Here is a 22,575-nt window from a genome sequence, read left to right as displayed (position 1 = left end):
TACTATGCGAGCATATGGTGCAACCTGTCATCAGACCTCAGACCAAAATATGCCAGCACAAGCAGTCATTTCACATTTCACAAATCTTGTTGCCTGCCGCCAGGCGCAATAGCTTGTCCGCCTACGCTATGTGAGGGTGTTGATTATCACAGTGACGGAATAAGGTTGGTCTCGAAACCAACAACTGTGCTAACTATAATTTGAATATATGCTAAGGTGATTACTAAAATTGTATTTTAAGTTTAATGTTTAGTTTTGTTTATTTGTAAATGCAAGGATTCTTCTTTAAATGATTTGTTTGTGGTCTGTAAATGCTTTGACTAATATTCTACTTCAATTTAAAGTAACGAAGTCTTTATATACATACATATATTTCATGTCTTTTATTAAAAGACTCATTTTAGCAGATATTTATTGGATATTATTTTTCACAATGGGTTTTATCAATCCATAATTTATTTCAAAACTGTAGAGAATATGGTTCACTTTCAATACGAATACTCAATCAATTTGAAAACTTTTCTAGTTTAGTTGCATATCTTTTGATTCTATAGGCCATCTACTTTTTATTCCGGGATAATAGTAATTCCCATATTTCATAAATTTGTGACAATCTGGAGCCCACATACTCCATATTTGATTGACTCCGCTCCTGTTTGGATAATTTTATGCTATCACATTGTAAATTGACCGTGTGTGCTCCGTTGCGTCGACAATTGACGTCAAACATTTAAATACATACTATATTCGATTTGCGAACTTGTGTATACAAATATTTGATGGGTTCCCCAGAGTTAAGTTCTGAAGTGTCTGTGTCAATTGAACCCAACACCATCAACATCATCAACAGACATTATCATAACCTTTGACCTTTAAAGAGGCATCCTTTACCTTTATGCGACGCAAAAAGTCATTGCATCTCAAGGGTAGTAAGCACACAAACTTATACACACATATGTATGTATATGTATGTATGTATGTTCCATTTCGATTGTCGGACGTCGCTTCTCGGTTCTCCTTTGTGTCTGCTGTATGTGGGCGTGCTCTTTTGATTCCATTTGCGCATCAGTTGTCGTCCATAATATAATAGAGTGAGTCATGGAATCGGATACTGCTGATTTTTGTTCAGTTCAGTTATGTTTCCGCCGTAAAGCATTCAAAGTGAACTCAATTGCATTTGTTCATCCTGCAAATAATTGAAACAGACGGTTTCCGTTTATATAAGAGGATATCTCTTCAATTCAATCGTGCAAAAATACTTTTAAAAGTTTAAAATTCTGTAAACAGCTGTGGTGCTCAACTTTAAGACTGATACATAGTTTTTTTACAGTATTTTTTTTCATGGGAACTATCTTTAGTATTTTACAAGAAACATATATATGAACCATATGTGAGCCTAGCAAAACTTATTCTCCTTTCCGAAGCCGAATGATTTTGTCGAAATCGGACTTGATCAAAAATGGTTTTTGATTATTTTTCATATGTTAAGAACAATATTAGTATATAAATTAGGTGTTGTTATTAAGCTACAAATATTAATTTTTAACAATTAACCAAAAAATAGAGACCCAAAAACATTCCAAACATTTTAAATGGGCAGTCAGATGATATAGCAGGCAAAACGATATGTCATAGTTTTTATCAACTAGTGAAACAAATCAGAATTGAGAACCCCAAGTTCAAGAACTATGCAGATTTGCCGTGAAGTATTATTTAAAATCAACTTAAAAACGAGAATCGCCCGACAACCTTTATAATAATAGTTGTTTAATTATAGTTAGTACAGTGAAGTTAAAAATGACTCATAAATGATCAAAATTGTATAGAAAATTTTTTTTATGTATTTAAAAATGAAAGGAGGTTTTTACTTAGATTTCGATTTCCATGTGAAACTAAACATTTTAACACACATTTTTCCCTAATGAAGGAATGCGAGAATATTATCTTGAATCTCCCTTATCGCATGTGTTAACCAAAGTAATGCCTCGAAAGTATTTCAACCACGTGTACGCTTTAAGTTGGTAGACCTCTTCTGTGTCCTGCCTGTTCCTTGGTGGTCGGTTATAATAGCCATGGCTTAAATGGCACTCGCTAAAGTCCAACCGCAACATAAAGTGGCTTCCAAAATGTCATGAATAAATAACATAAATGCAAAAGAAAAAAAAAAAGGAGTACTCTCTTATATAGAAAATATAAAAAAAAGCTACTCAAACATAGGCTAAAAAAATGGTGGATGGAGCCCAATGGGGGTAAATGGAGTGGGAGTGGGGGTAGGGAAGGGGCTTTTTGGCTGGCAGTGTGCAGCGAGTAAGCAATAAACATAAATTTCCGCTGTGCGCGACGACATTAAAATACACGGAAAGTCACCAACAAAAAATAAAAGGGTGGTGGAAAGAAGAAAAATTCTTTACCTGCTTGAAAAGAACTTCCTCCCTCCAACTCCCAACAATAAAAGGATGCCAACCAAACTTAATACCTATGTATGTTATATTAGTAGTATCCTTTTTGCTTTTTTTTTTGTGTAAGAAGCCTTCCAAGTGCGTTCGAATTGCGGTGTATGCAATTTTTGTACTTCTACTGGGCGTGGCTTTCCATTGCGGTTTACCAAATTATTATATATAATAATTTGCAGCATGTGGTCTAGCCAGGTCACCCATAATGGGTTTTCTCTTCTCTATATATGTAATTAACAGCTGACAGTTGTAATGGCCACATTTCTAGCCATAGTTTGAGCCATGAGAGTGAGGGCTCTGTTAAATAGGATAAAAGATGAACGAATATACATCAAGAAGTTTGATAAATAAGCCTTGTAACTTGCCACAGAAGGCGAGCCAAGAAGTGTGTTTGTTTTTCTTTCACTTTTTTGTTGCCTCTTCAAGGATGATTCACCATTTTGGCTTCCTGTTTGCCCCTACTCCTGACACAGTGTGTTTGTGTGGCTGTGTGTGTTTAGGTTCCAGCCATGTAGAGGCGTACTATTTGTTTGAGACGCCACTGTAACAACTTGGCACGAACATTCACTTGGATGAGTCATCCTTGTTCCGCTTCGTCTGTGTGTGTGTGCGAATGTGTGTTTGTACGGCAGGCTTCTTTCTGACTTTTTCTTCTTTATTCGTTGCTTTCATTGCAATAATTTAAATAACAAAATCGCATTTAGTTTATGTTACTAGTAGACATGCCTTACGGCCGCCTGGGTGAAAGCAAATTGAGTTCTCCCGCTGTTTTCCACGTGGCTGCCATTTTAAGAGTCCTCCAAGCCCTCTTGGCCTCCCCCCATTCATGCATGATGTTATTCATAATTAAGGAGATGGCTCAAAATTGAATGAAAAATTCAATTAAAAATTGATTTGATGCTAACATTCTAAACTCCTGGAGCGTTTCAAACTTGAAGTCAGCGAACCTTAAATCTATACAAAATGATTAAGCTAAAAAACAAAAAAAAAAGAGAAATTTCTACAAAACTGTCATTGACATTGACTTGAAAAAAAGGAATTACAAATTTAAAGTCATTCAGAAAGCAAAGAAAGGAATTGCGCAGCCAAAAAAAAAAACAAAAACGTCAACGACCCCAACCCTGTGGTTTCTCTTTAAGGGCAGGGGAAGTTGAAGGTACACACGCTCGATATTATTTGGGTTGGTTTTTGTTTTTGATGCGTGTGTGTGTGCGACTAGGTGTGGGTGGGTGAGTGGTTGCTCGTGTGTCCTTTCCTTCAATTTGTCGAAATCCTAGATTGGCATTCACTGCGCAATAATAGAATTGTTTTTGTTCGCTTGTAGTTTACGTAAAAATGTCCCCTTTATGTTCAACTTGGGAGTAAAAATTTAATCAAAATTTGATAAAGGTCAGTTTTGTTTTAGTTTGTATTGAAAATTCAAATAGTCTCTGTGGACCCTTCAAACGCATTTAAATAGAAAATCAATAAATTTGTATAAAATTGTAAAAAATTTATAAAGAACTCTACATATGTACATTAATATGAAATTGCTATACAAATAAAAACTAAACCACTGAAACGTTTCTTAATAATTGCTTGATAGTTATAAGAAAATCTCAAACTATTTTAACCGAGTTTTCCTATGGGCTTCGTTAAAAAAATAAATATTAATCTAAATAATTTACAAAACTAAGTTGATATCATCAATAGATGATGATAGTTTTAAAATATTTCAAAAATGTATATACATATATTAGACGGATGACTTTTCATTAAGGAATGATAAATTATTGACTAATATGAATATAAAGTATTGTGTTTTTACTTATCTAGAATTTCTCAAATGAAAGTTAATTTAACATATCTTAACATTTTTGAAAGCCCAAGACTTAAATGTCTTCATAATTCTGGCAATTTCCTATAAATCTCGTAAATCACTTTAATCGGTTCAATCACTTTAATCAGTATGATCTTACAAAAAAAAATATCTTGTTAAACTGACAACAAGTGGTTACATGGCAATTGATTTATTGGCGGCCTTTATCAACTTCCTGAATATATGATCAATGGATGATCTGGGGAAGTGAAACTTACTTCCTTTTATTTTAATTTTATGGAACATTAACCAATAACACTACCAATAACTTAAACCTAAACTAATCCTCAAGAGCTTAGCTATTTTCTTCCGGAGTTTGACAATCTACCTCTTTTAGTATTTTGTGTTTACCTTTTTTTTTTCTTTCACCTCTCACCAAAGAGATTGAATAACAATTTTTGTACACATTTCATAAATACAATTAACACTTGTGTTTTTTCTTTAATATAGTCGGATCAGTTTTCAGTTCTAAACTCTGTTCTACAACTTCTTAAACCGGTCATTATGTATATATGATTTTGCCATCTGATCAAGATCTTTCGATGTCAAGACCACATTTCGATTTACTTCCTGTTGGTCAATAGTGACCATTGATTGCGAGACTCATTCTTAGTTTGCTGCCAAATATATTTTCTCATTTTTCAAGTGTCCTAGGTCTTCCATTGACTTTTGTTTTAGTAACAAATTATAGATTAGTATGGCTTCCTAAAATCATAAGTTAATAAAGTCACAGCCTTTTTAATAACTTCTTAATAATCATAATTTGTAAAGAAATTAAAAGTCTTCTTAAAAATTGGAACAAGTGTGTTTAAAATTCTTTATATTTAACATCATGACAATATTAATCACTTGGATAAAGAGCATCGAATAACATTTAATGACATATGAAATCTCATCCCTTAAACTTGTCTCTTAAATTATATACTACACAAAGAGGGGACTATCTAATTTAATCACTCATTTTTTTTGGTGTCTCTACCATGCTCGACGTTGAATTTCAATGTCAATGTAATTACGTTGCAAACAAATGAAACTACCGGATAGAACATAAAAAGCTTAAAAGCCTTAGAAGTCCTGCGTCAAGTTGCCACGGCTGGAGGAGAAGAACGACGTAGGGTCTTGACTGTGAACGAGAAATCAATAGAAATTTCATTTTACGTCATTCGAGGCGCAGACGTTTGCTACTATGCCGGCAGCGAAATTGTTCATAATCTCAGATCAAATGGTAAACAGTGGCGGCCAAAAATAATGTCTCATCACCTGCTTTCTAATCAAAAGAAATTCCTTAGAGAGAAAGAGAGTGCGAGTGAGGGGAAGAAAGCGAGAGAGCGAGGAAGGGTGCTGTTATGATTATTATTAATGTTATTGTGCGCTAAAAGTTCTTTATGAAATTTATGAAATATTTCCATTCCCCTTCCTGGCCTCTTGTGTATTTTCAACCACTCTGCCACTTGTCTCTCTTTGCCCCTTTTGCCACAATTTGTTTTGGGGCGCATGCGTCTCAATTGAGGGCTGGTTATCCTGGCTTGGGCCTCGACTCAACTTGTCACTGTGCAGTTCGTTTTGGTCTCTAGACGTGCGCGTTTGTTTTTTTTTTATATTATTCGGGCCCATCTCTTGGCCTGGTCATCGATTTTGTGCAGAAAACCTAAAAGCTTTAAGCCAAGAAAAAAGAAAAAAAATTGCAAAAAAATCTATTAAAAACACGCAGCAAAGTAAAGGATTATATAAATATTTTAAATATAAATCCAATTTAAAATTTATGCTTCCAATACAAAGCAAGTGCTAAAGAATTTTCCCCAATACGTTGTTATACACAAAAGTCAAAACTCCATGTAGATACCAAAAGAAGAAAAGGAAAAATAAATAAAAAGGATAAAATCTAAATTCAATTCGCACGAATGTGTGCATTTGGTTATTTATTGTTTTTCGCCTTATTGTTAACAACAATTTTGGTGCTTTCCATTATATTGGCCACGACTTCAAAGAGATCCATGTTGGATACATTTATTCTGGTCTTCAATTATACACAAGAACAGCAGGACCAACAGCAAGAACAACAACAGCAAGAGGACTATCGACTACAGCAACAACAACAACCACAAATGTTTTTTAAACCAAAATCCCTTTGAGTTGATTTATTAATAATGATAAAAATAATTTTAATAATACAAAATAATTGGTAAATGCTTTAAAAAACAAGTAGAAAATATTTTGCAAAAAACAAAAAAAAAAAAAGTTTTCATACAATTCGCATTAAAAAACATTTCAAAATTCGTCTTCTTTTATTTCATTTAATTTTACTTTCGTTTATATAATTTTCAAAATTATTAATCATAAATTTATTATTATTTTCCTATTTTTGTCCTTTTTTCGCACATACAGTAGCCTCGAGAACAGTGTGTACTATATATACATATCAAGTGATGTGGGTGTAGAGAGAGTGTGTAGAAATTTTCTTTGTCCATGGCAAAGGCTATATGAAAATTTATTAATAAAGGTCAAGACGACCCAGGCGAAGGATATGTGTGAGAGAGTGCGATGGTGTGATTGAAATGTGAAGGATATGTAGTCTAATGGTTATGTGAAGGTTTTTCCTTCTTTTGATAGTCCCCGCAAGATCTGGAGTCAGATTTGTCCTCTTTTTCATCAGTCCAAAATGTGTGTCACTTTACATCGAATCAAGCATAATAACATAACAATTTTATTTTGCATATTTTAGTTTCTTCTCCATGACACTTCTCTCTTTTTCTCTTTCTCTTTGTTTCTCCAGCTGTTATGCTGCCTTTATCTCTACTGTCTTTCACTTTCGAAGGCTTCTGCGCATATTTCTTCTTGTGTAGACTTTTTTACCCACCCAAAAGTTATTATTATATTTGCAGGCTGTTGCATTTATGCTTTTACCAAAAAATATAAACAAAAGTATTTTGCCAGGTAAACAGAGAGAGAAAGAGAGAAATATCAAATGACAGAGAGGGAGAGAAAGAGAGAGAGAGAGAGAGAGAGAGAGAGAGAGAGAGACGTAAAGAGAGAGCATGGAAGATATCCTTACAGCTGCGCATTTCAAAATCTTGGAAGTTATAGAATAAAATGTGTTATCAATATTTTAGGCCACAACTGTAACGTTGACTAAAAGAATTTTCACGTGAGTGTGACTTGGCTGCGATGTGAAAGATTCGAGAAAAATGTGTAAAAACTCCGTTTAAATTCTCAAAAAAATTTACAAAAATAAAAACATAAGCCTCAATAAAATAAGTGACTTTGATTAAATTGAATAAAAATAAGTGAAGAAAATCGAATTGGATAATTCATCGTAATATGAACAACTCAAAGGATATTAATCCTAAAGACATCAAAATTTAAGCCGAAATTTAGTTTGGCTTTTTCCAAAAGGTAAATGGAACATTAACTATATCAAATATAACAATACATACTTAAATAGTTGTACATATTTAAAGTCTTTCGTATCTAAAGGGTGGGTAGTGTGAATTTGCTTTGCTTTTCTGCTGATGACTCATTCGTGGGGCCGACAGTCGGCTGCGCTTTTTATTGGAACTGTTTTGGAACTATTTGTGTGCGTGTGTGTTTATGACTGTGTGTGTGTGTGTGTGCTTATGACGGTTATATGAAAACTATTTGCCTAACACTAAATTCAATAAAAGTTTTTTTTTTTTAATTTTAAACATTTTGTTTTTTATAATTTTTTGAAATTCTTCATAGAATTCTCAAAGGTTTTTTTTTAGTTGGACGTTATATTTATATTTTTATTTGTTAAAGTCCTTACCGTTTCAATTCGAGCTCAAAATAAATTAACTGAACAGGAAAACTTACTTGACTTTTTGTTTTTAAAATACATTTTATATATATTTTATTTATATGTTTTAGTTTATTACTAAGTATTTAAGAATTCTGTGTCGTTCTGCGAAATGGTTTTCTCGTAAAATTTACTTAGTTCTACTTTAACTCTGAAAAGTATGCTACACTTTTGGACTTAGACAATTTTGTTTTCAAGAATTGCCGACATACGTTTTATACAGCCATCCTAAGTTCATTATGCGTCAACATATATGTATTTGTATATGTTTTTACATAAATACTTGGTATTTGTGTATGTGTATATTCCCTGAAAGAACTGTATGACTCACAGGCCATAAACCAAATACATACACAAAACACATACTTATCCTTATATACCATAAAAAGTTACAGTCGCGGCAATTATAAATTTGAAGCCGGCAGTTATGCGATTTATTTATGAACCACATGACTTTGATATTAATAAGCCCATTTGTTTGTACTCTTATTCCAGTTAAACGCAACCTAAGACAACTCAATTCCCCCAGCTCAGCGTAATCCAGTCCAGCCAACATGTCGTCGGTTAAAGTTGCGGTGCGTGTGCGCCCCTTTAACTCGCGCGAAATAGCCAGAGAATCGAAATGCATCATCGAGATGACCGGGGCTACAACGGGTAAGAAAATATATACGAACCTGTATTTAATATTTCATTTATTTCATCATTTATATTTGCAGCCATTACCAATCCAAAAGTTCCACCCAATACCAGTGATTCGGTGAAACGCTTTAATTTCGACTATTCCTACTGGTCTCATGATGTAAGTGTGCAAGTGATGCAATGTGAAAAATGAAATATTAATAATTCTCCATGTTGATTTTTAGCCACGCGACTTGGATTTCTCTACACAATCAATGGTCTACAAGGACATTGGCGAGGAGATGCTGCAACATTCGTTTGATGGCTATAATGTTTGCATTTTTGCCTATGGCCAGACTGGTGCTGGAAAATCCTACACCATGATGGGCAGACAAGAGGAGCAGCAAGAGGGCATTATACCCATGATATGTAAAGATCTTTTCGGTCGTATACAGGACACGGAAACCGATGATCTCAAGTATTCGGTAAGTTTTAATAATCTCGATAATTCTGAATTTTAATCAACTCCTTTTCCACTTTTCAGGTTGAAGTCTCCTATATGGAAATTTATTGCGAACGTGTCAGGGATCTGCTGAATCCCAAGAATAAAGGTAATTTAAGGGTTCGAGAGCATCCACTTTTGGGTCCCTATGTAGAGGATTTGTCAAAACTGGCAGTCACCGATTATCAGGACATACACGATCTCATCGATGAGGGTAACAAGGCGAGGTTCGTAAGAATTTCAAATTAAAATCAATTCCAAAAGATTTACTTTGTTCATACTTTACTTGTAGAACTGTGGCAGCCACCAATATGAATGAGACTAGCTCTCGATCTCATGCAGTCTTTACCATATTCTTTACACAACGTCGTCATGATGCTATGACAGATTTAATCACTGAGAAGGTATCGAAGATAAGTCTTGTGGATTTGGCTGGTTCTGAGCGAGCCGATTCGACTGGCGCAAAGGGTACACGCTTGAAGGAAGGAGCCAACATTAATAAATCATTGACAACCTTGGGCAAAGTCATTTCAGCTCTAGCCGAAGTGGTAAGTGGTGTATCTAGAAAGTACTCGCTAAACAAACGAAATTTAAATTAATTGTGATTTTTCTATGCTGCTAACTGCTAACTTATTGCTAATAAACAGTCTGTAAGTAATTAGCCAAGGCCCCACCATCCATCTGACTTTAGCTAAATTTTAATAACAAATTTGTAAATTTTTTTTTCAAGGCTTCTAAGAAAAAGAACGCTAAGAAGGCCGATTTTATACCATATCGTGATTCGGCCTTGACTTGGTTATTGCGTGAGAATCTTGGTGGTAATTCCAAGACTGCAATGATAGCAGCTATATCGCCAGCAGATATTAACTACGATGAAACTCTTAGCACTTTGCGGTAAGTTAAAGTCTAACCAATGAATGAGAGGACTTCATGACGAAAATCTCCATTTCCAGCTATGCGGATCGAGCCAAGCAAATTGTGTGCAAGGCTGTGGTTAATGAAGATGCCAATGCTAAACTTATACGTGAACTTAAAGAAGAAATCCAAAAACTACGCGATTTGCTCAAGGCCGAGGGCATTGAAGTGCAGGAAGGTAAGTTAATGAAATTGAAATTTTCAGACTATTTCATAAGCTAAACATAAAACATACGACTAACATACACACAAAATTAACTGCCACACTTGAAAACTTGAACTTAAGTTAGTTATTAGATTTAGTTGTTTAACTAAAGAGTATAAAGTCCCTCGAAAACAAAACAAAAACAAAATCCTCATTTCGTTTAGGACCCGATGGCAAAGTGGTGTGTGAGAAGCGTGATGCGAATAGTAAGTAAATAGCTAAGGATATTTTTCATTCTGCGCTAACTATGGCTTCACTTGCAAATTAATATCAAACATAATTACTCTCAATATAATTTATGTATAAATATGTCAAATATACGTTTAAACGTATATCGTAGAATTAACCACAGCCAAAATATATACTATATACCAGCATATGTGTTCGTGTGTGTGAACTTCTCTTCGCTTTAGGACAAATTTATATTCGTATTCTTATGATAATCACCAAAACAAAAATTGAGTCCTATTTCTGTTGCATTTTGTTTGTCAGGCCAAAAAAGGGACAGTGGATGGGTATACATAGTCCATCCTGTCTTCCTCTGTTGTCTCTGATCGTAATATATATATATACAATACATTTTATGTTGCCCAATTGTTCTCAAAAAAAAAAAAAAAACAAAAGTACACAAAGTGCAGGCACATACTCCTTGCAGTCTGGATCACAGCAGCTGCCTTCAGACATGCCAGAGTTATGTAAACGGATTTTTTGTACCCTAGTTGAAAACTACACCCAATTGGCAAATTGCTTTGTTCCATATACTCGAATAAATAATTTCTACATTCAATATTTATATATATATAAATAAATAACCATCGCACGCTTTATATTTCTCATTTAATTTGTTTGAATTGAAAACCCACACGTTTGTAATCACTTTTACAGAGGATGAGATTACCAAATCGTCGGTAATTAAATCATCCCCCACCAAGGCACGCAATCGTAATGGATCGACTACAGAGATGGCTGTGGATCAGCTGCAGGCCAGTGAGAAGCTCATTGCTGGTAAGCTAAACCTAAACTCTCTGATTCGAATCAATTAATTAAATGGCATGCAATTTCTATTCATAGAACTCAATGAGACTTGGGAGGAGAAACTTAAACGCACCGAGGAGATACGCCTGCAACGTGAGGCTGTTTTTGCCGAAATGGGCGTGGCTGTCAAAGAGGATGGCATTACGGTTGGAGTATTCTCGCCCAAGAAGACACCACATTTGGTTAATCTCAATGAGGATCCCAATCTATCGGAATGTTTGTTGTATTACATTAAAGATGGACTCACTCGTTTGGGTACCCATGAGGCAAATGTGCCACAGGATATTCAATTGTCGGGCTCGCATATATTAAAAGAACATTGCACCTTTGAGAATCGTAACAGTATGGTTACACTTTTACCCCACAAGGATGCCATTATTTACGTTAATGGACGCAAATTGGTCGAACCTGAAGTTTTAAAGACCGGCTCACGTGTGATTCTGGGTAAGAATCATGTATTCCGTTTCACCAATCCCGAACAGGCACGCGAATTGCGTGAAAAGATTACCGAAAATGAGGCAGAGAATGAGAATGAGGAGAAAGCTGACACCCAACAGGTGGATTGGAATTTTGCCCAATGCGAGTTACTTGAAAAGCAGGGCATTGATCTCAAGGCCGAGATGAAGAAGCGTTTGGATAACTTGGAAGAGCAATATAAGCGTGAGAAATTGCAAGCGGATCAACAATTTGAGGAGCAACGCAAGACCTATGAGGCACGCATAGATGCTTTGCAGAAGCAAGTGGAGGAACAATCGATGACCATGTCCATGTATAGTAGCTACTCGCCAGAAGATTTCCATCAGGAGGAGGATGTCTACAGTAAGTAAAATGATCGAAAAGTTGTTTCCGAATTTAAATTTAATGTTTTTTTTTTGTATTATAGCCAATCCGATGTATGAGTCCTGCTGGTCGGCACGTGAGGCAGGTTTGGCTGCCTGGGCTTTCCGTAAGTGGCGCTATCATCAGTTCACATCCCTACGCGATGATCTTTGGGGAAATGCTATATTCCTTAAAGAAGCCAATGCTATATCTGTGGAGCTAAAAAAGAAGGTAACCCACTGTTTGCCTTTCTCTCTTATTAGACTCGTATTAATTTCATTTTCTATTTATTATTTCAGGTGCAATTCCAGTTTACCCTTTTGACAGATACCCTGTACTCACCCTTACCACCAGAGTTAGCCTCCAGTGTATTACCTCTACAGCAGCAAGAGGATGAATTTGGAGCCCCACCAGTATCGAAAACCTTGGTAGCTGTTGAAGTAACTGATACCAAGAACGGAGCTACTCACTACTGGTCCCTAGAAAAGCTACGGTAAGATTCCATGCTATGGTTAAGTGTAGTTCTTCTTCTTTTCACACATTCATTCTTTTGCTGCACTTGTATATGATTTGAGATAGTTTTCTTTTCGGTTTCTCTGGTAACGTGCATGGTGGTTGTAGTTTCTCTCTCTATATCAAAACAAATGCCTAGCGAAGATATCACCGCCACCATTTACGCCTACAATCAACTCTCATCGCCATTTACATAGCCACAAGAAGAACAAATGCTATTAGTTGGGCTTAGATCAAATGTTGATTTGTACTTTTTCGGTTCTCTCACCTCAAAACCTATATCCTCAAACTCCTCCTTCTCCTGATCCATCTCGATCGTTTTGACCTTCTCCATAAAGCTATCGCCTCGAACTGATGCGACAGGTGTACAATGTTGAAAGTCCACCATCATCCATGCTATTCGATACGTCCAGCATTGAGATGACGGACGGAGGGCGGACTGGATATGTTGGATTATTGACTGAACCGCAGCAGGTGGTGTCTCTGCAGGTGGAACAGCCGCAGCCAACGCCATCATCACGTTTGACATTGGCCAATCTAATACCCTCTAGGTTTGCTTTTTAATGAGAGAGGTTTCTTTCATTTGTATAAAATTAGCGAAATCTGTGTATATATAAACCTCTATATATATTTATATAGTGTGTCTATACATGTCCTTAGTTGTAGTTGCATGGCTTTGCTCTATCCATAATGATAATGCTATTCTGCTTTCTCTAACCACCATATATCAGCACCTACGCTAAATAGTTTTCCTCCAACTCATCGCTATTAAAAATTAACATACGAAACATTTAATTATTTGCAGACAACGTCTAGAGTTAATGCGCGAAATGTACCATAATGAGGCGGAGCTAAGTCCCACATCTCCCGACTACAATGTGGAGAGTCTTACCGGAGGGGATCCATTCTACGATCGTTTTCCCTGGTTCCGAATGGTTGGACGCTCTTTCATCTATTTGAGCAATCTGCTCTATCCCGTTCCCTTGGTCCATAAGGTGGCCATTGTCAATGAACGTGGTGATGTTCGGGGTTATCTTAGAATTGCAGTGCAACCTGTTTTAGATGAAGAGTCGATTGATTTCAACAACGGAGTCAAGCAATCAGCTCGTCTCATTTTCAACGAAGATGACGCCAAGCCCAAGTATCGAGCTCTTAACGAAAAGGACGATGTTCAGCGTTACATTGAAAATGGTGGAATCGATAGCAAACTTGAGGGTAATGCCAATTTTAAGTTAAAATCAAATACTTGTGATTTACGAAACCCTTTTATGTGCTATTAGAACTTGAAGATGCTGATTCGGGACGTGGCATTGATTCCAATTCCGCTTCGGAATGTCACGAAAACACCGAGGAGCCAGGCGAACATTTGCAGGTGGGCAAAGAGTTTACATTCCGTGTAACAGTTCTCCAAGCAACTGGCATCGGAGCTGAATATGCTGATATTTTCTGTCAGTTCAAGTGAGTATCAGAGCAGGATAGGATATTTTTTTCTCCCAAGAACTTATGCCAAATAATATTTCATTACAGTTTCTTGCATCGTCATGAGGAAGCCTTCTCTACAGAGCCGGTAAAGAACTCGGCTTCTGGAGCTCCCTTGGGCTTCTATCACGTCCAAAATGTGAGTATTGACATTGTTTTAAACATTTAAATGATTGTAAATGGAAATGTTTTTGTTAGATAACTGTACCCGTGACCAAGTCATTTATTGAATACTTGAAGACACAGCCAATAATGTTCAAGATATTTGGCCATTATCAGACACATCCCTTGCACAAGGATGCTAAACAGGACTTTGTCTCTCGTCCACCACCAAGGCGCATGTTGCCACCAAGCATACCAATAAGTCAGCCAGTGCGCAGTCCCAAATTTGGACCGTTGCCCTGTCCGCCATCCTCAACGGTCTTGGCGAAGCATGATGTCTTGGTGTGGTTCGAGATCTGTGAGCTGGCCCCCAATGGTGAATATGTACCATCGGTATGCTGAAATAAATTTGCAGTCATAAGCACAGGAATTACAATTAAGACCCATTCCAGGTGGTTGAACACAGCGACGATTTACCTTGCCGTGGGCTTTTCCTGTTGCATCAGGGCATACAGCGTCGGATTCGCATAACAATTGTACACGAACCCACTCCAGAGGTTAAATGGAAGGATATTAATGAATTGGTGGTAGGTCGCATACGCAATACTCCCGAATCATCGGATGAGCAAGATGAAGATGCTTGCGTCTTGTCATTGGGTCTGTTCCCTGGCGAGGTTTTGGAGGTGCCCGGCGATGATCGTTCCTTCTATAGATTTGAGGCGGCTTGGGACTCGAGTTTGCATAATTCGGCTCTTCTGAATCGTGTCTCTCAAGGTGGTGAAACTATTTACATAACGCTTAGCGCATATTTGGAGGTAATCCCCAATAGAATGAACAATCTTATGTATGTGTTACTCAATTTCCACCATACTTTATTTTTGTTTAGTTGGAAAATTGCGCACGTCCAGCGATTATTACCAAAGATCTTAGCATGGTTATATATGGACGTGATGCACGCACTGGTCCACGATCGTTGAAACATTTATTCTCAGGACAGTATCGCAATCCGGAAGCAAATCGCCTCTCCGGTGTATATGAGCTGTCGCTGCGTAGAGCATCTGAAGCAGGTAGTCCAGGTAGCAATTCTCATTGTAGATGTAATCTGTGCTTTATTCAGCTAAGGCATGAGACTATTTGCCGAATCGCCTAAGCTCTCTTGTCCCTTTTTCTATTTGATCTGATTTTCTGTATTTCTGTACCTTCTTTTCTTTTATCAGGTGTTCAACGACGCCAACGCCGCGTTTTAGATACGAGCTCCACATATGTACGTGGTGAAGAGAATCTTCATGGCTGGCGCCCACGTGGAGATTCCTTAATATTCGATCATCAATGGGAATTGGAAAAATTGACACGTCTGGAGGAAGTAGGACGAATGCGTCATTTGTTGTTGCTACGTGAGCGCCTGGGTATGGACACCAATCCAAATCCAACCACAAAAACCGAAAAGGATGTTTGCAATTTGGCTGCCCGGGCAGCTACATCGCCCGTGCACATGGTCATACCACAATCGCCGCAGACTCCTGTCAAAGATCCGCAACAAATTGTCCCAGAGCGAGAGTACAACCAGCGTGAGCAGGATCTCATGCTTAAATGTTTGAAATTGGTACAAGGTACGTCAATATATACGCAGAGGTTTATTGAGATGATCAATACATTTTTGTCTCTTTCTATAGGACGCTACAATAAGAGTGATCAACCCAGCGATTCACAGACCCAATCCGATGTATCGCCAAGTGATGAAGGTTGCGCCGACATGACCGTTAGCTGCATTTCCAGCAACTCAATGGAGTGAGTAGGAATACATATTGTTTATCCATAAGCTCCCGCTTCCCTCAACCAGCTTTTCCTCATCCATCCATCTTGCTTTCTCAGTTTATTATATGTATAACATATACACAACATACATATATAGGCACACATCACACTAACTCACACATACAAACACAAACGCACAGCTGTCAAAGAAACACCCTGTACACTCCATTTCGACTTTGCACTATGCCCTTGGGACAATCAGTGCGTAGGGTGCAGGCCTTGGCATCTATATTATAGACATAACCACGTTTACATCGACACGGTGGACCACATAGGGGCATACAGTATTTTGAGCGATACTGACAAGTCTCCGGGCAGACACCGGCACAACCCACATACGTGGAATTGTGACAACAGCCAAACACAAAAGGATGTCGCAACAAGTCCTTTTCGGCAAGTGGTTTTCTGTTTACACTTTCATTCGGGGACCCCGAACTTCGCGTAGTTGTTGCCAATGTGATCATGTCCATATAGTCTTCCTTGTCTACGCCTTTGCCAAATGGCTGCTTATGGAATTCAGAGGAATCGTGAAGTGCATCCAATGGATGAACGAGTGTTATATTACTGTTAGCTAATGGATTCACTGTGAAACTCGACTGATATGATTTTCTCATTTCGGGAAAAGGAATAAAATGAGTTCTCGTAGGCATCTCATTACTCTCATAGTGTGCTTCAGTATGTGACACTGGTGTGTAGTCTTCTGTTTCTGTCTTAGTTATGTGTGTTACTGAGGAATCTGTAGTTTTTGTTATCGTAGCTCCTTGATCGATGTAGCCTTCAGTAGTCGTTGATTTTTGGAAAAGATCGTCAGTGACTTTAGTATGGGATCTCTTGATTCTACCCCAAGTAAATTGACCTTCATTTGTTGTGCCAAATGGATTATATGCTCCATGCAGCTCAAGAAAAGTACTGGTTAGCAGAAAGAGTGAAATAAATTTCATCCGTATGCATCCCATTGCAATCTTTGGTGATTTTGAAATAGAAAAGTTTACCGATTTCACTTGAACGTTGTGTGAAATGCCAATTAGTCTTACCTCTGTCAACGTCTTAACGAAAGAAAAAAAAAACACAGATCTTGAATGTTCTATAGAATATGTATGTATGTATTTACATAGATTAGACTTTACTGAAACACACGATGAGTGCCGACTATTTTCTGTGGTCCCAAATGGGTCGGACAGTCGCTACGCAAGATACACTGCAAGCTGAGCTCATCAAATATATAACCTCTTTTGCATTTACATGGCACTCCGCAATAACTGAGACAGTTTAGTGACTTATATTGGCAAGTTTCTGGGCAGACACCACCGCAAGTTACCCTTGTGGCATTGGGGCCACAAAAGCCGGGGAATGGATTCCATATATAGTTATGCCTTTGCGGGTCAGGATCTGTTAGATGATGTATAATGTGATCTTCTTTTCGATCTTCGGTAAGGGCACCTCCCTCCATCATTCTCATCGACATCACCACTGTGAGCACTGTTAGACACAAATGCCGCGACAACTTCTTCATTGTGCAATAAACAATCAACTGAAGCTCAACCCAATCACAATCATTCATTCATTGGCAAAAAAAAAAACTTAAAACCTTTACTACTACTCACATTCCAACAAACAAACAGCTGTTTTTTCTTTCTTAATAACTCTCCAAACTCAAAAACAACTTTCCTATAATTTCTTTCTGGTTATTTTTCTTTTGGTTTCCTTTTTTACACAATTAGAAACAACAAATTTGTAATTCGACGCAGGTTAGTTTTCTTTTGTCTATCCAAAACCCATTGGAACCACAAAGTTTATTAATTTTTTGATTCGTTTCGGGTAAATTGATTTGTAAATAAACTTTTTGCACTTAGATTATGTTCACCGGATCGCGCCGATGCGCCCAATGGATGGGAGGCTCCAGCTCCCGCTACTCAACCAGCTCTTCCATTGCGTTTGTATGTGCCAGAGCTTGAGGAGATTCGCGTTAGTCCTGTGGTGGCACGTAAGGGTCTATTGAATGTGCTCGAGCATGGTGGTTCCGGTTGGAAGAAGCGTTGGGTGGTAAGTATTTCTAAATTAAGCTGTAATTATAAGCATGCATTTAATGTTATTACTTTATTTTGTTTCTGTTTTAGATTGTGCGACGTCCTTATGTGTTTATCTATCGCTCGGAAAAGGATCCTGTTGAACGGGCAGTTCTTAATTTGGGCACTGCCCAAGTGGAATGCAGTGAGGATCAAGCTGCCATGGTTAAAATACCCAACACATTCAGGTGGATTGATGCTCTTCCTCGACTGAGTCTATGTATTTTACAAATTTTCTTTTGTTTCCTTTCAGTGTGGTTACTAAACATCGTGGCTATTTGCTGCAGACTTTGGGTAACAAGGAAGTACACGATTGGCTTTATGCCATAAATCCTCTATTGGCTGGACAGATCAAGTAAGATCAATGAAAGGCGATAAGAGAGAGAGTCAAAGACTTAAATCAATACCATTATATATTTCAGATCGCGTCTGGCTCGTCGTACTTTGGAGCCGGCTTCCCAGACAGCTTCACAGATTCAAGCCACCAGTGCAACCAATCCAAACAATGCGAATAAATGAGATACAATTACGATGGAATCCGTTTTGGTTTACTGAGACGAAGGCTATGGCTGGCTGCAGCGTCTGAGTTTGGCCAGGCGCCGTTTGTGGGCGATTCAACGTCAACGTTTGCATCCATGTCCACGTCAAGAACAGCAGCTGGCAACTACAACAGCAGATTGAAACTGGATTCCATCGGAGATTACATAAAGAGTATAACAATAAAAACAATAGAAATTTCGAAAAAAGAAAAGAAAGAAAACACAAAATGCAAACGTACGTAATTTTTAAGTAGTGCAACGTGTTTATTATACATTTTATTAATATGTTATTATTATTATTATTATTAAAATATTATTATAATTACTATTTTGTTGGCAGCCACAAGAAAAAGTAGGTTTTGCGAGAAACTAGAATTGAAAATAGATTTGCTGACCTACTTTACAAAATTGTCCAAAACATATATACCATGGACACATATAGAAATATATATAAACAATAACAGGCATATATTTGTAAATAGCTTTGATTTATTATTTGTTTACATATATGAATTGTATAGATTATGTGAAATTAGTTTAAACAATATTTATTGATATTTAGTTTTTGATTTTTATATTTTGAAAGTGATATTATGTTGATGCCATTTGATTTATAAAAGAAAGACAACAATTAATGCTTAAAATAAACAGACAGAAACAAGCAAAACACTTATATACATATATATGCATTTTAAAGGAGCAACCCTATATGAAGAACTCAATCTATATACATATATGAATATATATATATATATTGATAAATAAATGATGATCATATATGTATGAAAACAATTATTGTATAAAACCTATATATTTGCTGTTTATACACAAATTTTTCGAATAATACTTGATAAAATTCCACGACAAGAAGAAAAAAAAATAACATCTAATATAATAAAACTGAGATATATATGTGTGTTAACAAGAAAAAAACCAAAAAATAAAAAACAAACCGTACAGTATATAGGATGTAGCTCAGCAGAGAATTTTGCGTAATCTCTATATAAATGGATAATGACAATTTGTTAGTAATACTTACAAGAAATTATTTTACACACAAAAGTTTATCGAACAATGATCAAAGAATGATATAATCGAAATTCAAAGTGTTGACTGCTTAAAAGCTTTCCCAGTTAATCGCTTCTCTCCCTGTCGATTATTATAATCGGTATAATCTATTCTTTCTCTCACACACACACACACACTGAACCACCTGCAAAAGCTTAAAGCAAAAAATTTGAATAATAATGATAATAAAAAAACAAAGATGAACATATAGAAAAACCTAATTGTAGTTTTGATAACTGTACATTTCCAAAAAAAAAAAACCAAAAAAAACTTTTAAAATCAAGCAAACAAAATGCAATGCGCTCACAATGCAATAACTATTCACAATGTGTATTGGAGTCTCTAAACCCAAATACACACACACACACACACACACACTCAAAATAAGAATAACTATTTAAAAATGCTATATACTACTGATATTTATATACATACATAAATTTAAACGCATTCATTTTGCATTTTGCTTTCAAATATGGCACGAGCTTACAAGAAAAAGTATAGAGAAAAGTCTACGGAAAGCCTTAGTGACCATTCCACCCACCAAGGATCACTAGTGCAGAATATTTGCAGGCCTATTGATTGGTTGATTGATTGATTGATTGATTGATGAGTCAATTGTTTTCCTTTGTGTTCAACGCGATGAACACATAAAGGTTAAGTGATTGTTCGATCATCGTTCAGTGTAGTTAAGTTGAACTAGAATGAAGATTGGTTAATATGAGTTTTGAGTTTTTGTAGCAAAAATGTAAACATTTGTTAAACTATTGAATTAATTTTCAAATTGTAAAATATTAGAGAATTGTAATTACTAAATAATCATAATCTATACGAGACATATTATCTATATAAATATATGTATGTATCGTATTTGTAAAACTTATTTGGCCATTCAAATTGTATGCAAAGCCAACAAATTGAAATGCACACACAAAAAGACACACATACACATGCACACATAAACATATACTCCGCAAAGCAAAGATATATGTAATGCTAGATATCTAGTGATTACAAAATACGTTTGAAATTCTATATGGAACCTATATATGCATATATAAATAATAATGTGTCGAAGAAGATAATGAGACCCAAAGTAAAGCAAATCATAAAAATCAAATCGCTCGCTAAAATTGAGAATAAACCAAAAAGAGTTTAATCAGCATGTAAAATCGATTCTCGGCATTGGGTTTAAATGAAAGGAGAGCAAGAAGGCATAATCTATAGAGAAAAGGCGATCAAAAAACCTATGCTATGTGTATGTACTTGTATAATCGAAATTATATACTATTAAAGAAACTATATAAAATAAAACGGCTTTACATAAAATAAAATATCTATATGAAGTAATCGTGTTTGGGATCTTAGTCAAATCTTAATTTGACTTAGGTTAAACTTAGCTAATGGACCTACTGACAACGATACCACAGAGAAGTGATTGGATGCAGCATTTACCGGTTCAGGACATTTCATGAAGTCTATTTAACCGAGTTCCAATCTGAAACATTTTCAATTATGTAATTTAAAGTAAATCTAATTGCTATGAAATATTAAGAATTTAGTTTTCAGCCGTAACTGGAACCTGTCTTAAATTGTAGAACGATCTGGAATTATACGCTTGTGGGGTAAAGTAAATTAGATTCTTGGAGCATCTCTTATCCCATTAGTTGTAGATGACTTTAATTTTAATGGTTTTACGCAATCATCTTAAATTTTTGTCGGTCATTTTGCATATAAATAGAACTCATTTCTTTTTGACTTATCATTAGTGGATCATAAATCGAGCTAAAATGCAATCCTCAAAGACCACCATAGCCCTTCTTCTTGGCTGCATTGTTGTAAGTATTTTTAATGGTTCTATTTATTATAAATCAATTTGACCCCTAGTCTTTATTTAAAGCTTCTGGGACCAATGATGGATGTGGCTCATTCTCTTGATTTGGCCAGAGCTGCTAAGTGCGCTGAAGTTGTTGCAGCAGGCACTGCAGCTTATTTAAGCACCGCTCCACCCATTATTAAGAAATTGGTAACCTGCTCTGGTTTCAAGGCCGCTAAACCAAAGGTAGCCGATCAAAAGGAATTGTTCTTGCTGATCGGTGACTTTTTGAAAGCAGCGATTGCTAAACCAAATTGCGTGATGTCTTCACTTCTTGAGACCCGAAACGTGTTGAATAAGCATGTCGAAAACTTCTTTAACGCCAAGTGCTTTGTTTAAATAAAGACACCTGCCTGAGCAGATGATATTTTCCAATTTCTTTCAAGTACATAAATTAAATTATTGTGTTTTTTTTAAGATAATGTTTCAACGTTAGTTGGCTTAGGTTATTCGAACTAAAAATGATTGTATCTGAAACATTGAAGAAAATCCGCAAACTTTTTCTTGGAAAGACAATAGTAAATAATAGAGATTAACTAAATTAAACAATTTGAGAATAATTGTGTAAATTTTTAATCCCAATTAGGCTTGACTTTATACAATTTAAATATGTCTAATTCACGGTCTGAAAATGGTTTTTATAATATTTTTGCATGGAAAATTGAAGCAAAATGATTGTCAGTTAATCCTTTATTAACCTCTGGCCAAAATTGTTATCAATCTACGTATTAATAATTGTTATTTTTATTAGGATTATTATCAGTAAAGGAAATAGTTGGAAACTTTGCACTATTTTCGATTTCAACCAAATGTCGGTTGAAGTAGTTCCAAACTGAATTTTCAAAATTTCAAAGCTCCGAAAGATCTAGAATTGTTTTTTTTTTGTGAAATTTTAATC

At 36.1% G+C, this 22,575-nt stretch overlaps 5 protein-coding genes across 10 annotated transcripts; 3 read left to right on the top strand and 2 right to left on the bottom strand.

Annotated features, from left to right (window-relative positions):
• Positions 1 to 6,211: 6,211 nt before the first annotated feature.
• On the top strand, positions 6,212 to 8,682 carry LOC26530243 (mastermind-like domain-containing protein 1). Its single transcript, XM_015179376.3, has 3 exons — positions 6,212 to 6,493; positions 7,422 to 7,704; positions 8,621 to 8,682. The coding sequence occupies exon 1, from the start codon at positions 6,213 to 6,215 to the stop codon at positions 6,441 to 6,443; it is 231 nt and encodes a 76-aa protein (XP_015034862.1). The 5' UTR covers position 6,212; the 3' UTR covers positions 6,444 to 6,493; positions 7,422 to 7,704; positions 8,621 to 8,682.
• LOC6637865 (kinesin-like protein unc-104) lies at positions 8,680 to 19,194 on the top strand. 6 transcript variants are annotated; one of them, XM_023174959.2, is made up of 25 exons: positions 8,680 to 8,779; positions 8,842 to 8,924; positions 8,989 to 9,228; positions 9,288 to 9,472; positions 9,538 to 9,793; positions 9,976 to 10,139; positions 10,199 to 10,338; positions 11,251 to 11,370; positions 11,437 to 12,219; positions 12,284 to 12,450; positions 12,519 to 12,712; positions 13,071 to 13,283; positions 13,538 to 13,947; positions 14,013 to 14,190; positions 14,260 to 14,350; positions 14,410 to 14,706; positions 14,766 to 15,128; positions 15,200 to 15,389; positions 15,531 to 15,923; positions 15,987 to 16,101; positions 17,850 to 17,876; positions 17,982 to 18,171; positions 18,246 to 18,382; positions 18,448 to 18,549; positions 18,617 to 19,194. In XM_023174959.2, the coding sequence occupies exons 1-25, from the start codon at positions 8,680 to 8,682 to the stop codon at positions 18,711 to 18,713; spliced, it is 5,235 nt and encodes a 1,744-aa protein (XP_023030727.1). In that variant the 3' UTR covers positions 18,714 to 19,194. The 6 variants fall into 6 exon arrangements, with proteins under 6 accessions (XP_023030727.1, XP_023030737.1, XP_023030735.1 ...); XM_023174969.2 differs by lacking the exon at positions 13,071 to 13,283 and adding an exon at positions 10,530 to 10,571 and having other exon boundaries at positions 15,200 to 15,380; XM_023174967.2 differs by lacking the exon at positions 13,071 to 13,283 and adding an exon at positions 10,530 to 10,571.
• On the bottom strand, positions 15,929 to 17,051 carry LOC6637866. The gene has a single exon (XM_002060999.4). It carries the CDS (start codon positions 16,776 to 16,778, stop codon positions 16,272 to 16,274), a length of 507 nt encoding a protein of 168 aa, XP_002061035.3. The 5' UTR covers positions 16,779 to 17,051; the 3' UTR covers positions 15,929 to 16,271.
• Positions 17,204 to 17,682, bottom strand: LOC111518412. Its single transcript, XM_023174985.2, has one exon. The coding sequence runs from the start codon at positions 17,639 to 17,641 to the stop codon at positions 17,252 to 17,254; it is 390 nt and encodes a 129-aa protein (XP_023030753.2). The 5' UTR covers positions 17,642 to 17,682; the 3' UTR covers positions 17,204 to 17,251.
• Positions 19,195 to 21,554: 2,360 nt separating the features above from the next.
• On the top strand, positions 21,555 to 22,076 carry LOC26529490. Its single transcript, XM_015179360.3, has 2 exons — positions 21,555 to 21,639; positions 21,702 to 22,076. The coding sequence occupies exons 1-2, from the start codon at positions 21,592 to 21,594 to the stop codon at positions 22,014 to 22,016; spliced, it is 363 nt and encodes a 120-aa protein (XP_015034846.1). The 5' UTR covers positions 21,555 to 21,591; the 3' UTR covers positions 22,017 to 22,076.
• The last annotated feature ends 499 nt before the right edge of the window (positions 22,077 to 22,575 follow it).

This window comes from Drosophila willistoni (assembly GCF_018902025.1).
Source record: "Drosophila willistoni isolate 14030-0811.24 chromosome 2L unlocalized genomic scaffold, UCI_dwil_1.1 Seg72.1, whole genome shotgun sequence".
In the NCBI taxonomy this organism is placed as follows: domain Eukaryota; kingdom Metazoa; phylum Arthropoda; class Insecta; order Diptera; family Drosophilidae; genus Drosophila; species Drosophila willistoni.
This window is presented reverse-complemented; position numbering and strand designations above follow the sequence as displayed.

Coding starts and splice junctions, on each gene's coding strand:
- LOC26530243 (XM_015179376.3), top strand. CDS start 6,213: ATGTGTGCATTTGGTTATTTATTGTTTTTCGCCTTATTGTTAACAACA.
- LOC6637865 (XM_023174959.2), top strand. CDS start 8,680: ATGTCGTCGGTTAAAGTTGCGGTGCGTGTGCGCCCCTTTAACTCGCGC. Junction 9,229..9,287: donor CCGATGATCTCAAGTATTCG/GTAAGTTTTAAT, acceptor TCCACTTTTCAG/GTTGAAGTCTCCTATATGGA. Junction 9,473..9,537: donor GATGAGGGTAACAAGGCGAG/GTTCGTAAGAAT, acceptor CTTTACTTGTAG/AACTGTGGCAGCCACCAATA.
- LOC6637866 (XM_002060999.4), bottom strand. CDS start 16,778: ATGCCTACGAGAACTCATTTTATTCCTTTTCCCGAAATGAGAAAATCA.
- LOC111518412 (XM_023174985.2), bottom strand. CDS start 17,641: ATGAAGAAGTTGTCGCGGCATTTGTGTCTAACAGTGCTCACAGTGGTG.
- LOC26529490 (XM_015179360.3), top strand. CDS start 21,592: ATGCAATCCTCAAAGACCACCATAGCCCTTCTTCTTGGCTGCATTGTT. Junction 21,640..21,701: donor TTCTTCTTGGCTGCATTGTT/GTAAGTATTTTT, acceptor CTTTATTTAAAG/CTTCTGGGACCAATGATGGA.